Source organism: Mauremys mutica, chromosome 11, assembly GCF_020497125.1.
Source record: "Mauremys mutica isolate MM-2020 ecotype Southern chromosome 11, ASM2049712v1, whole genome shotgun sequence".
NCBI lineage: Eukaryota > Metazoa > Chordata > Testudines > Geoemydidae > Mauremys > Mauremys mutica.
The window spans coordinates 72,059,307-72,073,893 of NC_059082.1; the positions used below are offsets into that span (position 1 = coordinate 72,059,307).

The 14,587-nt window shown below is 38.1% G+C and overlaps 1 protein-coding gene across 1 annotated transcript in view; it reads left to right on the forward strand.

The window, feature by feature from the left end:
* LOC123344006 (transformation/transcription domain associated protein) overlaps positions 1-14,587 on the forward strand; it is a 160,392-nt gene that overhangs the window by 87,035 nt on the left and 58,770 nt on the right. The window contains exons 48-56 of the mRNA XM_044979696.1: positions 11-132; positions 1,333-1,546; positions 3,116-3,295; positions 4,191-4,337; positions 5,575-5,694; positions 6,004-6,291; positions 6,824-6,961; positions 7,416-7,528; positions 7,995-8,130. Of these exons, the coding sequence (XP_044835631.1) occupies positions 11-132; positions 1,333-1,546; positions 3,116-3,295; positions 4,191-4,337; positions 5,575-5,694; positions 6,004-6,291; positions 6,824-6,961; positions 7,416-7,528; positions 7,995-8,130 (1,458 nt within the window). The remainder of the gene's footprint in view (positions 1-10; positions 133-1,332; positions 1,547-3,115; positions 3,296-4,190; positions 4,338-5,574; positions 5,695-6,003; positions 6,292-6,823; positions 6,962-7,415; positions 7,529-7,994; positions 8,131-14,587) is intronic.

A 14,587-nucleotide genomic window follows, 5' to 3' on the forward strand; every position in this document is an offset into this window, starting at 1 on the left:
TTTTTAACAGACACCTACTCTCCGGGAGAAGTCCATTTTGCTAGTGAAAATGATGACCTACATTGAAAAGCGTTTTCCAGAAGACCTTGAATTAAATGCCCAGTTCTTAGACCTTGTTAACTATGTCTATAGGTAATTATAGCAATTAATCAAGTATTGCAGCTTATTGGTTCATAATTTGTACCATACATGACCTTTATAACATGCCATCCATCTTTTAGGGCTATACTAGATTTGTTGTAAAATGCACAATCAGTTCATTTCACTGAGACTGGAGTGAACATATTTACATATTCACGTTAGATCTTCAGATACAAAATCTTTTTACAGCCTTTTTCCAAGCAAAAAGAAAAGGGGTTGTGGCATCTTCATAGTTAATCGTGATGTAGAGATAGTATTGACTGCTAATGCAGTGTCCCTCCTTTCCCCTTTGTATGAAGCTTTTCTCCTGGAAGCTTATTGTAATGCATATTTTTCTAGTTACTTAGATAGCCACACTTGAGTCTTCTAGCTGCTTATAGAAAAACATTTACAATAATTGCCTCACCACAAGATAGATGTGCACTTCTAGTAAGTTATAATGGCCACTAAGGAATTTTGTACTTTAAACATATGCCTTGTTTTCAACCATTCAGAGCCAGCTAGCAGAGTAGCAGCAATTGTGCAAACCCTTAGTTGTAGACAAGGCAAACTGCAATTTGCGTCAGTGGAGCTTACCTGGGTATTTCAAGCAAAAATAACCTCCACCAGTGCAAATCAGAGAGATTGCCTTATCCACAATAGAAGTGTGCACTTGGACCCCTGCATGTAAGGCACCTTGCTAACAATATTGTCTACGGTGATTAGCATTGTATACACATGAACTTCTTGTTTGAGTAAGATGTTTTAAAAGCAACTTGTATAACCTCCGTGGCGCAGGAGTGATTCCACCACCCAAAATTCCACCTTGCCCAATCTGGACAATGGACTCATAGAGAAACCATTGAAACGTTGCATTACTCATTTGAGCCTTGTAACATTAAGCTTGTAGAAAGGTTTGCTGCAGAGCTAATCCAGAGAGATATAAACAGTGACCTCCATTGGACATGGTGGGACTTTTGGCCATTGTGGTATTTGTTCTTGTGATTTGACTCCATGTGAGATGTTCTCAAGGGACTTTTGATATGTCACAGAAACTTATGCTTTTTTTGGTAGTAGACAAAGCCACACTTGACTCCAGATATTAATATCTTCCAGAAATCGGTAGAACAAAAGAAAATATCCTCTGGCTAAATAAATAGGTGACACTTTCAAAGGTCTGTGTATTATCAGTTGCTTATGCGTTCTTCCTAGGGATGAGAATCTTTCTGGAAGCGAGCTCACTGCTAAACTTGAACCTGCGTTCCTTTCGGGGCTGCGTTGTGCCCAGCCGCTCATCCGAGCCAAATTTTTTGAGGTCTTCGACAATTCCATGAAGCGTCGTGTCTATGAACGCCTACTTTATGTAACTTGTTCTCAAAACTGGGAGGCAATGGGAAACCACTTTTGGATCAAGCAGTGCATTGAGGTTGGAAAACCATTTTTTATGAGAACCGTGAATGTAATTTTAGAAATGATATTTGCTGCTCTTTTTCCTTATGAATGTGTAGATGTACTGTGTGTATCTTGAAAAGTGATATAGCCCGTAAAACTCCCCATATCGAGGGTACCATTTTAGGTGCTCAGCACATTTTAAAACAAGTACTAAGCTTTTAAATATTGAAAAGCTAGTGCCTGGGAAATCTCTGCAACCATGCTCTTGAATCCAGTTGACAGTGACTCCAGTGGCTGTATTTTAAAGCTTTAAGGCTTCAGTTTATCTGAGAAAAGCTAGGCAGTGCTCAGAATTTCTTTAAGCAAAAAATGACTTATAAACAAAAAATGACTGGAGGAGGAATCTTTTTGACAGATTGAATCCTAAAAGACAGATCAGAATGGAGTGTCAGAACTGTTGCTGAGAGAGATTTTAAAGGGGGATTGCTGTGGTGTGAAACCTGGTTTCTGATCATTTTATCTAAAACAACTAAATTGCCAATTTCTTTGAAATGACCTGTATATCAAAATCTGAGTTTAAAATAACCAAGCACAAAGCAGTCATTTTATTAACTTCATCATCTGAGAAAGATCAGAGCAGCTTTCAGGGTGACAAGGAACAGCGGGAATCTTCTACATCTCTGTTTAGGTAAGCCATGTATTTTAGTGGAAAATTGTATATATTATGTAGATTTAGACACTAAATTTTTTTTAAAAATCCATAAAAATATGATGCTTAGATGCAGAAAACTTCTGTTCCCTATGTGTCCTAATGGGGTCTCTAATCTTACTGTCCTAACATATGACAATACATTTCCTGTTAGAGCTATAATCAAATGGCAACCTCAAAGGCACAATAACCTACCACATATCAGTGACAGAAGGTGATGAGCTGAAGATGGAAGTCCACTTTCTTCTCTGAATATGTGTGGCACCTCAGCTCTGTCCTAGAAGGGGCACATCTAGCAAAGACAAGATACTCCATGCCCATTCAATCTTTGGCCCTTCTGATACTGCCAGTAGAGGGACGGATTAATGAACAAATGTCATTGTCCCAGACTCTCACTATCTAGTTTTCTCCAACTGCTAGGCAACTTCAGTTGCCATCTTAACTTCCTTATTGACCCTTTTGTACTTGAACATATACAGCGGAGAATGTAATTGCGTTTCCTTTCTATGTTGTTCTGTTCAGTTTAAATCTTCGTTCTTTTAAGATTTGTTTGAATTTGTTCCTGTTTCAGAAACACAGGAAGGGGTGGGGGATATCTCGAACCCAACAACAACAACAACTGCTCATGAACCAGTTGGTAGAAATAATTGCTCTGATGTAGATAAAGTAGATAAAATTCTGACTCATTCAGGCCAGCCTGACATCCAAACTCAATTTGTAAAGGGAAGTTCAAGCTGTTAAACATAGTGCCCCCATTCTCAAATCAACAGTGAAGGACTGAGTCCTCTTATGACAAGGAAAAAAGGTGCAATACAAAATAAATCAAGGACATGTGTTCTTAAATACATCACACGCAATGGGTTAAAACCTTTGCCTTGTTTTTTAACTTCTTAGCTCCTGTTGGCTGTGTGTGAAAGAAACACTACAATTGGCACAAGCTGTCAGGGAGCCATGCTTCCATCTATCACTAATGTAATCAACCTTGCTGACAGTCACGATCGGGCAGCATTCGCTATGGTAACCCATGTCAAACAAGAACCTCGAGAAAGAGAAAACAGCGAATCCAAAGAAGAGGTAACATTTTATTTTTATTTTACAGCAGATGATGATGTCTCACCAAGCACAGTTTATGGGACACATCGTAATGCTAGTCTGAATTGCTATACATGTGTATAAAGTGATGTGCAGTGACTATAGCAGCACACCTGGTGTCAACGAATAATGAAGTTAAGTAATATAATTGTAATTACATTTTTAAACAATAGTTTACTACCATTTGACTTAGTAGCTCTATGAAACCGTGTTAATTCATAGACTCATAGACTTTAAGGTCAGAAGGGACCATTATGATCATCTAGTCTGACCCCCTGCACAAAGCAGGCCAATGAATCTCACCCACCCACTCCTGTAACAAACCCCTAACCTATGTCTGAGTTATTGAAGTCGTCAAATTGTGGTTTGAAGACCTCAAGGTGCAGAGAATCCTCCAGCTAGTGACCCATGCCCCATGCTGCAGAGGAAGGCGAAAAACCTCCAGGGCCTCTGCCAATCTTCCCTGGAGGAAAATTCCTTCCCGACCCCAAATATGGCGATCAGTTAAACCCTGAGCATGTGGGCAAGACTCACCAGCCAGCACCCAGGAAAGAATTCTCTGTAGTAACTCAGATCCCACCCCATCTAACATCCCATCACAGACCATTGGGGATATTTACCTGCTAATAATCAAAGATGAATTAATTGCCCAAATTAAATTTTTTAATCTTCCGTCTACTCTAGATGACTGCTTTGGCCCTTTCTTTCTCCCTTAACAGTGGGAATTAAATTTTCAAATTCTAAAAAAAATGACAATAGATAACAAGGGCTGAAATAATGAGTAGCACACTTTTTTTTTGTATGTGTACAGAAATGAAGTGGTGATAATTATTTACTTGAAAGTGTCAGCATTATAATTGGCCTTACTTTTGTATAGGATGTGGAGATTGACATTGAATTGGCTCCAGGAGATCAGACGAGTACACCTAAAACCAAAGAACTTTCTGAGAAAGACATAGGCAACCAGCTACACATGTTGACCAACAGACATGACAAGTTTCTTGACTCTCTTCGAGAAGTGAAGGTTGGTACAGGTTATTGGTCGCATAGCATGAAAACCATTGCTGAAATATTGAAATCTCAAAACTGTGATGCGCACAAATGAATTCTTTTTTGTTTCTTTGGTTCCACTGTTCATTTTATTTCATGCTAATACTGAATATTTCATGAGTCTTTTGAAAACTAGAGCCTACCTACTTTTACATTTGGCTTTCTCCTGGTCCTCTCCCCCAGCATCTAATTCTGTCCTTCACCTATTCCATCATATTTCTCTCTTCCATTTGGAAAAAAAAAGCATCATCTTCACTTTGCACAAGTTCTGAAAACAATAGGGCTCAGAGATTCAAGAGGTGTAATCTTTGCAGCCTGTTTTACCTGATCCTATCCCACTGCTAATATATTTGATGTCAATTTCATGGCTGCCACTGCTGCTCCTGTGGTACTTGTGGTGCTGATTGCTTTTGGCCACCTCAACAGTCTTGAACTTTTGCAAGCAATAGTAAGGTCCTGATTAACCTCCAAAACCTGAGGTTAAGCAGGCTGAGTGCGTGTCTTCATTAAGGAATACAGTGACAACTGTTTACTTATACTGACAATTTGAAAAGTTGCTAATTGTTTTTCCAGTTACCTTTGTCAGTGGAAATTGTATACTATCATGCTGGTACTAAGTCTTACGGGCCAAATGTGGGTAAACATAGGGCATCTGGAAAACCCTACTTTTGAGAGGATGAAATCAGGTGATTGGGCTCCTAACTTCAGTACACACAAATTTCAGGTTTTGCCAGATATACCTATTGCATTTAGAATTGAACTAAATATCTGTTGCATTTAGGTAAGAAAACTAGTGCCACGAAAACACAAGAAAGGATTACATCAATTAGTAAAGCGTGGTAACAGATTATAAACAGCACTGGCTTTTAATATTTCATAAGAAGCTAATTGTTAGATGAGCGCTATTTTGTGATACTCTGATCACATCAGTAGATCTAGCCAATTAGCCTGCTTGTTTTGTCTTACCACCAAATAGTCGGCAATCCCGTTGGTCACCTTTTTCTCTTCTCTTCCTTGAGAGCGTCTTACTTTTTTATTTGTAGCTTTTATTGTCATGAGTTGTTGTCTTAATAAACATGGAAATATGATTACATTTATTTCACAGTAGTTTTCTCTTTCCACCTAAGGGTAACTCTTCCATGGTGCAAATTCAATGAAAGGTCTTCTTTTTTTTTTTCGTTACATCCCTAATTGTTTCTCTTTATTTCTAGACTGGAGCATTATTAAGTGCCTTTGTTCAGTTGTGTCATATCTCTACACCGTTAGCAGAGAAAACTTGGATCCAGCTTTTCTCCCGATTGTGGAAAATCTTATCTGATAGACAGCAGCATGTGAGAATCATTTTTGTGTCTTTTTGGTAGTAGCTGGTGTTTCAGTAGATTGTAATTTTCTGCCATAATTACTTGTTCCCTCAATTTAAAAAAATCCATTTCTAGTGTTTCCTCCAGCTATATGTCTTAATACTGGTTGCTTTTGAAAGAAATTGGACCCTTCAGATTTCAAAGGGAATTAATCTTTTCATGTTTTAACTACTATATGAAAATTCCCTCATCTGTAGGTATTAGTAAGACTTTAAATATGACCTAAGTGTTGGAATAGTCTGAATGAAATAGTCACTGTTTCTGTTGTTTTAATTCCAGGCTCTTGCAGGTGAAATAAGCCCTTTCTTATGCAGTGGTAGCCACCAAGTGCAGCGAGACTGCCAGCCGAGTGCACTAAACTGTTTTGTGGAAGCAATGTCACAGTGTGTTCCTCCCATTCCCATCAGGCCCTGTGTGCTTAAGTACTTGGGTAAAACTCACAACCTGTGGTTCCGTTCCACACTGATGCTGGAACATCAAGCCTTTGAAAAAGGCTTGAGTCTTCAGATAAAACCTAAACAGACAACAGAATTTTATGAGCAGGAAAGCATAACCCCTCCTCAACAGGTAAGGAATAACATTAATTAAATTATGATAGCCTACTAAAGGCAGAGAAGACCTAGGGTGACCATAACCAGCTACACAAAGTTAAACAGAAAAGTATCTGTCCACACTGAGTGCTAAAGTGTGTAGCTATCATGTCAGTTACCATAAAAAGACCTAATATGCTAGTGGAGACAAGCCAGGTCAACACATGAGCAAGTTTTGAGAGAAATTGAATTGTAATATGGTGCATTGTTAATTTTTTATTTATCCGGTGATAACAGACCATTTACTTCCTGGGTTTTCAGAGTGATCATACAGTGGAGGTCTAGACATAAAAATTAAAAATGTCATATTTAGAACTTAATTGTTATTTTCATGTCTTTCTTTCTTACCCTATGTTGTGTGGTTTTATCATACGCTTTACTTTAAAATACACCAACTAACATGCTTTAATGTGTAAGGCATTTACTTAATAAAAACATTGATCACAAAAAAATTACAGCAACATTTTGACCTTAGAAGAATGTGCTTGGTTATTTGCTGTGTTTTTTAGGAAATACTGGATTCCCTAGCTGAGCTTTACTCTCTGTTACAAGAGGAGGATATGTGGGCTGGACTATGGCAAAAGCGCTGTAAATTTCCAGAGACAGCAACTGCTATTGCTTATGAACAACATGGCTTTTTTGAACAGGTAGTATTTGCACAATATAAGCACATTATTAAACTTTGCTCTATATAGATTAACTATCCGTATAAGCATACTAAAAGCCCACAAAATGTGTACTTTGTTATTAATAAGAACAAACAAATAAAAAATTCATTTGAGTTGAGGATAATGTCTCAAATAAAACTTCTTCTGTATGAAGTATTAGTTGAAGACTCCATGGTACCTTGATAAGATATATTTGAATATAGCCAAAACTAGTTTCCTGCAGTACATCATTAATTTGACTAAGAAACATAAAATTGTAAATAGGAAAATAAGTTAAGCCTCCTAATTTATTATAGGATCGGTTAATAAAGGTATTTAAAGAGAGTTTTTAAATTATGTACGTGTCTTCAAAAAAAAAATCTTAATGAAATGTAATCAGATATATGTTTAGAGCAGATAAAAATCTAAAATGAAGTGCTTTTTTTTTTTTTAGGCACAAGAAACATACGAAAAAGCAATGGAAAAAGCCAAAAAGGAACATGAACGAAATAATGCCTCCCCTGCTATCTTCCCTGAGTATCAACTCTGGGAAGACCATTGGATTCGGTAAGATTTTAAAATTGGAGCAGGACGATGTTGTTACAAAAGTAGTACTCTAGTAGTTTAAAACATCAATTACTAAAATAAACTAAGCCCAGCACATTTACGATACAGAGCAACTTAGGGGAATAAAACTTTATATTGCTACTCCTTTAACAGACTTCAGAACAGCTATACATAAATCATTGCAAAAGTATAATTTGCTGTTTGTGGAAACAGATTTCACATGGAATTTGTTTCCCCATTTAATATTGGGATCTGGGTCACATGAAAGTGCAGTTCCCCCTCTTCATACACTTCTATATTATGGTTTTTGTTGTTGTTTGTTTTTAATCCTTCAGTCTATTTACAACTACTGCAATGCCTTCTAAGCATTTTTCAAACATACACGAATGCAGATGCTCTCCTGATATGAAATGCTTAAAGTAACTTTTAAGTAACTCTTGCTAACATCATGTTTTCATTTTCGTAGCTGCTCAAAAGAGTTGAACCAGTGGGAACCTTTGACAGAGTATGGCCAGTCAAAGGGCCATATAAATCCCTATCTGGTACTCGAATGTGCATGGAGAGTCTCAAACTGGACTGCTATGAAGGAGGCACTGGTGCAGGTGAATATTTTTTTTGAGAATGTGCAGAGATAACATTTTGTTTCATCATTCATTGTGCTGATTGTGTTTCTTCAAAGTCAGCATTACAACTCATTTCACAGACGCAGTAAACTCCTTTTTGGGGATTTTCTTCTATGTAGTACGCAGCTGGGTATTTTGGCAACCAGAGCATATTGTTTCAACAGACTGACTTGGGTCTTTCCTTTTTATTTTTTCCTCATCTTTCTGTCTCTTTACAAAGCTTCCTTATAATTGAGAATTAATATTTCATAGCAGGGTAGCAATCACCAGGGTGGGTCAAGGTTGGGTCATGGTGTCAAATTATTAAAAAGCACCAAGTGGCTGACTGGTGAACATGCTGGTGCCAGTAGTGATTTATGGGGATGCTTGCAGAAGCATTTACAGTGCTGCATAAAAAAACATATCTTGCGGGGGCGGGGGGAACCCTAAGCATCAAACCAATACTGGTGGGCTTGTGTGATGTAAGATAGGGATGGGGCAGATAGATGTTGCCTATCCCTTTATGGTTTGTTGTTCCGGGAAATGAGGGATGCTGATATGAAAATCAAACTCTTGTACCTTCTATGGATGGATAGATTGTAACTAAACTCCCGGTTTTTAAATGGAAAAGCCCTCTGTCTGCAATGTTAATGTAAGTTTAGATGCTTTGATTTTAAGTGATAGAGCATGAGTACACCTGGCCCTTTCCTTCAGAATCTTATAATTAACATTACTGCTTCCACAACCATTTACTATGTATAGTTTTGTAAGGCTGTTAGGGTGTGCAAAGGCCCAGATTGACACTTACATAGGAAAACCTGCATACACCAGGAAACTGTCTGGATAAATTTTGGTTTCCCTTAATCGACCCTTTGTAGGGAGGGGGATGCTTGCTTCCATGTGTTCTGATATTCCAAGATTGTCAGGGACATAGTTAAATTCCAGGATATCCATGGAGGACTGGAGTTTTTTGCATAGAGGTCCAGTGCCAGCCTTCATTTTGCTAAAATATGAGATTATGAAGGGGAAAATGAGATCATGGAAAGGTAAGCATTCCCTAGTTTTACCTGGACTTGCCTCCTTCCCACAACTGTGGAGCTCCAGCCCTGTGGAGTTATGGTGCAAGGTTCTGGGGTGATTTGAGGAAATAGGGAGTATGGCACAGAACTGCAGTATTCTTCCTCCCACCCAGATCCACCCTGTTAAGCTTGCAACAGTAGAATTCAAAAGCAACCTCGGGGCATAATGCTGAAAACCTAAAACTTTGATATATTTTAATGTAGACCACATTATTTCAAATAAAACTGCATTAATTATTAGTCATGCACAAGCTACTTCAACAAAAGTGACATGTCTCTCCCTCTGCCTCCATTTGTCATTAATATGCTGGTAGGTAGGTTTGGCAGTCTCGTGCTAGGTCTATGAAAGAGAGAACTGAGTAAGACGCACATGAAATTTTATTTGCTGGGTTTAAATACCGAATGCCTGAGATTTGGAGTGTACTTGCTGTTGTCACAGGCTGTCGATAAAGCCAGCAGATATTATTTTAGTGAAACAAGTATTGCAAACTGAGGCTGCAGGCTGTTTATATGCTGTGATTGACATATTGCAATTACATGCTTGGCAAATACCTGTTCTAATTTTTCTTAAATTTTATTGCTCTGCTCTGCAATGGCTTTCAGAAGGGATATTTATACAGTGTGACCTATTGGAGGAGGACTGCTTCCTGTGTTAATATTCTTCCACTTTCTGTTCAAATTATAAAAGACCTCTGAAATAACTGTTGGGTTTCTCCTTTTATTTGGTCTTTTTTTTTTTTTTTGAGTCTACTTAATTTTATTTCAGAATGAGTCTCAAATATTGCTTTTTACAGCAAATCCGCTCAACTTTAAACTTTATAACTGCATTTTAAATAACCATATTGTAGCCAAGGGCACTAGCGCCACCTATTATTAAGGTTGCCCAGCACTTCCCATTATAAGACCCTGTTTTCAGTTGTTTATAACTTTGCCAGTCTTTAACCACATAGGGTATAATTTTCCATGTTGGGTGTCTGCCTCGGGGTGATTTTTAATTTCCTCCTAAAAAGGTTCAGCTGTTTCTGAGACCGGGGCTAGGGGAAAAAAATACATTGTTTTGCCTGTGTTAAATGTTTGAGACCTCTTCTTTGAAATGGTCTACTATCCCCATACTTTGGAACAGGGACTTCATATTTGTGTCAGGGATGTGTCTTTTGCCATGCTTGTAAAAATCCCTCCAAATGTGGCCAAGTTATATTGCAGTTTGCATGTGCTTCGTAGAGACTTGCTTGTGCATTAGAGCTAAAATACCTGAAGATTCCATGCTCACTGAGTATGCCCGAACCTCTCCCGGCTCTTAGCACTGGCTCGACTGCACATGTGCCATCCCCTGATGGTGACTGCGCTTCTTTAGCCCAGGGCTACAGGTATGAAGATGATTGTCTCTCTAATGCACTGATACTCAGACTGAGGCTTGCAAGCTGCAAGTGGCTCTTTAATGTGTCTCCTGCAGCTCTTTGCAGCACATATTAAGAGTGTGTGATTTAATTATTAACCAATCAGGAAGAGTTTACTATATTATTAACCAATTACAGTTGATTAAAATAATAATACTTGGTCAGTCATTTTGCTGTGAGAATTTTATATATATAAAAATTAAATTATATAAAAAAATAAAATTCTCACAGCAAGATGACTAAGTATTATTATTTTTTATTAGATTTGTTTATTATTTTTTATATATAAGGCTTTTTTGGGTAATGTTGATTGCTAATTTTGCTCCTGAACCAGTGAGGTCTGAGTATCGTTGCTCCCATCTACTCTAGGCTGGAGTGGGGTTGGGCACTGGGACTGAGAGCAGGGAGCCTATCCTGTGCTCTCAGTGAACCCCCTGCTGGCACCCAGACAGCATGAAGGAGAAAGCCATCTGATTCAAATGCAGAGGGAACAAAAGCCAGACCAAGGGGGAGGGGGGTGTCAAAGAAGTATATCTTAGCACAAGGAGTCTGGTAAGACTGGGACTGGATGAGCACGGAGGATAGGACTCGGAGTCATGGGTGGATGAGGAAGATGGGAAAAGTCACAGGGGGAGAGTGGGAGCCAGTTGCCTGGGGAGGATAATGAGATTTGAATGAGCAGCTGTGGGGATAGGGGGAAGACCTGGGACTGGCTGGACAAGAAGACTGTGACTATGAACCAGTGTGGTGGGGAATGGGTGTATGGGCAACTGTTCTAGCAAGGAGCTACAGTATTGGAGGAGAACTTGGACTGTCTGAGCAAAGAGACTGGGACAAGGAGCCAGGGGAGAGACTGAGTTTTGATGAGAGGTCTGGGGGGTGAGAGGAGAGAGAGAATGGATGAGGAGCTTGGAAGGGTAAACTGGACTGGCTGGGCAAGGAGACGAGGCAAGGAGTTGAGGTGGGAAGGGGGTAATAGTTGGAAAGAGGCAGAATGCCTGAACAATTTTTTTTCAGATTATGTAAATCATCCCTATCCTGAGACTTGTAATTTTTGTCCTGGAAGTAATTATCACCAATTGACAAACTTCTGGTGATAGGAACTTGGGGTAGAAAGCATAGTATGACTTCGTTGAGTTAGTATTACTGACATGAGCTACTGTAATGAGCTCATCTTATACCTTTCGGATGTCACTGCAGATAAGCTTCAAAATTTCTGATGTGCCAAGATTTTTAAATCAAACCAGTCTTCAGACTGCAGGTTCAAAATGTGTTTAATGCATTGGAGATAACAGGTTTTGAATCACCTCTTGTAGTTTAATGTAAGGCTTATTTTAAATATGTGACCTTTAGAAGCCTACAGTTCATACATACTACCTCCTTCCATCAGATGTTCTAAATTCATTAAGTGGCACGGATACTGTGTTTCTTCGTTTGGAGACAAGGAACTGGGTATGTAGGAGAGTGCAGTGGTCTTATTTTTCACTTAGTAATTTGTAAAAAGTATGGTTTGCAGCTGCCTGCTATTGACCTTCCTGATTCATTAGAGTTCATTGTGTCCTGGTTATATAATCCATTTTGCTGAACAACATGCACTTGAAGACCACTTAACCTTTCTCTTGTCCTTTTCTAGGTTCCACTCAAGAGATTATCTGGTCTTTGCTATCCATATGCTTGATTAATGAATACTTTGTAAAGTTTTGACTGTTGTAGAGCAGTCAAAAGGCAGGAGGCATGTTGTATATAGCAAACATATTTAAAGAAGTGTTGTTTTTTCAAGGCATTCAGAAGTCGACAATATAGAGATTTTGACTGATTTTATACAGCTAAATGGCTACTAGACTTCTTTTTTTAAGTGACTCTGTGAAGAAATAGTGCAAAAGTAGGTAGATACTTTCACTTGAGAGAACACTTTGAGGAATTTTTAAACACTCTTTGTGTCGTAATATAAAAAGTGAAGTAAATTGAAGCATGTAGAGGAAATCACCCTTATTAGGCAACCTCTGGTCTTAAAGCTACATCCCTAAGGTTCCTAGTATATGCTAAATGCCACCTTTATTTAGAGTCCTTCTGTGTTATGCAACAGATGGGTGTAGTTCCTTGTAAGGTTAAATAAAAATGTCAGCGTATACAGACTTAGACCACTTGGAAAGAATTACAGAACTGATGTGGCTACACAAGAACATTTTTCTGGTATATTTGTACACATGCATTTCTGTAATAATTGAATCCTTTTTACTTTTAAATTTGAAATACTTTTCATATATTTTATAAAAGTAAGTTAAAAGCCTTTTCATTTTGAGAAAAAAGATAATTCTTTAATGCTGAGCAGATTTGTTTCGCTTAGGACTTTGTTGGTGTGGGACATTAAGCCAGATATTGAGCCCAGATCATCAAGGTGAGAGGCTTGTGCATTAAGTCATGAATGGAAAGGAGTTTGCTGGTCTGCATCACACAGTCACAATATAGTGTGACTTGATTGTTTCTCTTTGCATAAGAGAGAGGACAGGAATAGCAAACCTTACTGCATTTCAAGATTCAGTGACATTGGAAGAGCCCCATGAAGAAGCTTGCACAGCACCTTCTTATCCCATATATGGATTTAGAAAAGCAATTAGTCCCTCACTTACATAAATAGAGACACGCTGGGTGAGGTAATATCTTTTATTGAACTAACTTCTGATAGTGAGAGAGACAAGCTTTCAGGCTTGAACAAGAAGACCTGTGTGTAAGCTCGAAAGCATGTCTCTCTCACCAACGGAAGTTAGTCCAATAAAAGATACCTCACCTGCCTTGTCCCTATTATCTTCGGACTACACTACAACACTGCATACTTACATAAATACTAATTTTGAAAAATCTGTTCAGTTTCTGAAACCAGCACACACTAACCAGAAACTATTTTCTATCTGCAAATAGTTGATGCACGTAGTGACTTTATTTCTCTAAATGTCCAAATAGTTGCAAAAGATGAGTCTGTTTCTTCAAGTTGCTGAATATCCTTAACTCAGGTTAACTTCAGTGTCTTGCAGGAGCAGTTTCCTGTATCCCAAAATCCTCCTTCACAGTGACTGTTTATTCTTGCATGATAAATACACTGCATTATGTTTCTTAATATATACAAAATCTATCTGAATTCTACATCAGTTTTTGGGGAAAAATACAGTTTCTCAAGGTTTTCTTAGTGTAGAACATCTGTTAATTCTTCAATAATTCTTTTTCCTCACTCAGATGTAGAAGAGGGAGATGCAATAAGTATGTATTACTTCAGGGGCTAAGCGTGAAAATTGTAAAGTTTGCTTTATGAATGAAGTTCTGTGTTTGTCCTTTGATAGGACCCAAAATTGAGCTGGTCAGGCTGTATCAGTGTTAGAAATTGAAGTTGCTGGTGTTAACACTACTGATGACTAGAATTGAATATTTGGCTTAACTAGCAGTTTTGTCACTGAGTGATTAAACAGTTATCTGCCCCAAAAGAGCAAAGTATAGGTGTTCAATATATAATTTTAATTTATATTTGTTTTTTGTTGCTATTTTAAAATCAATAATGTATTCTGTCCTATTCAAGTATGCACAAGTTCTTGAATAATTACACAGAACTTCTAAGAACACTTTTGTGGTAAGCTTTCTACAGCTGCAAAATAAAGAAAACGTTATACAGTAGATTTTAATCTTTGAGTTGTAGCTGAGTGAATTGATCATGTCTGACAGGTTCTACTTCTGATGGCTTTCAGTTTAAGTAGAAGTGACAACCACCAGCAACTGCAGATACGTTTTTGCTGGAGTTGTGTGAATGAGATTTTCAGTAATGAGGCATTTACTAATGGACTAAAGAAAACATACTGAAGCTATAAATTGAGCTTCTGTGGCTTTAGACAGATCCATGTAATAGTGTCAGGAAACATGTATTCATAAATAGCTGGATGTGAAAGAATAATTACTTCTCTGCTGATAGACTTGCTGGTTTCATTTTATTGATAC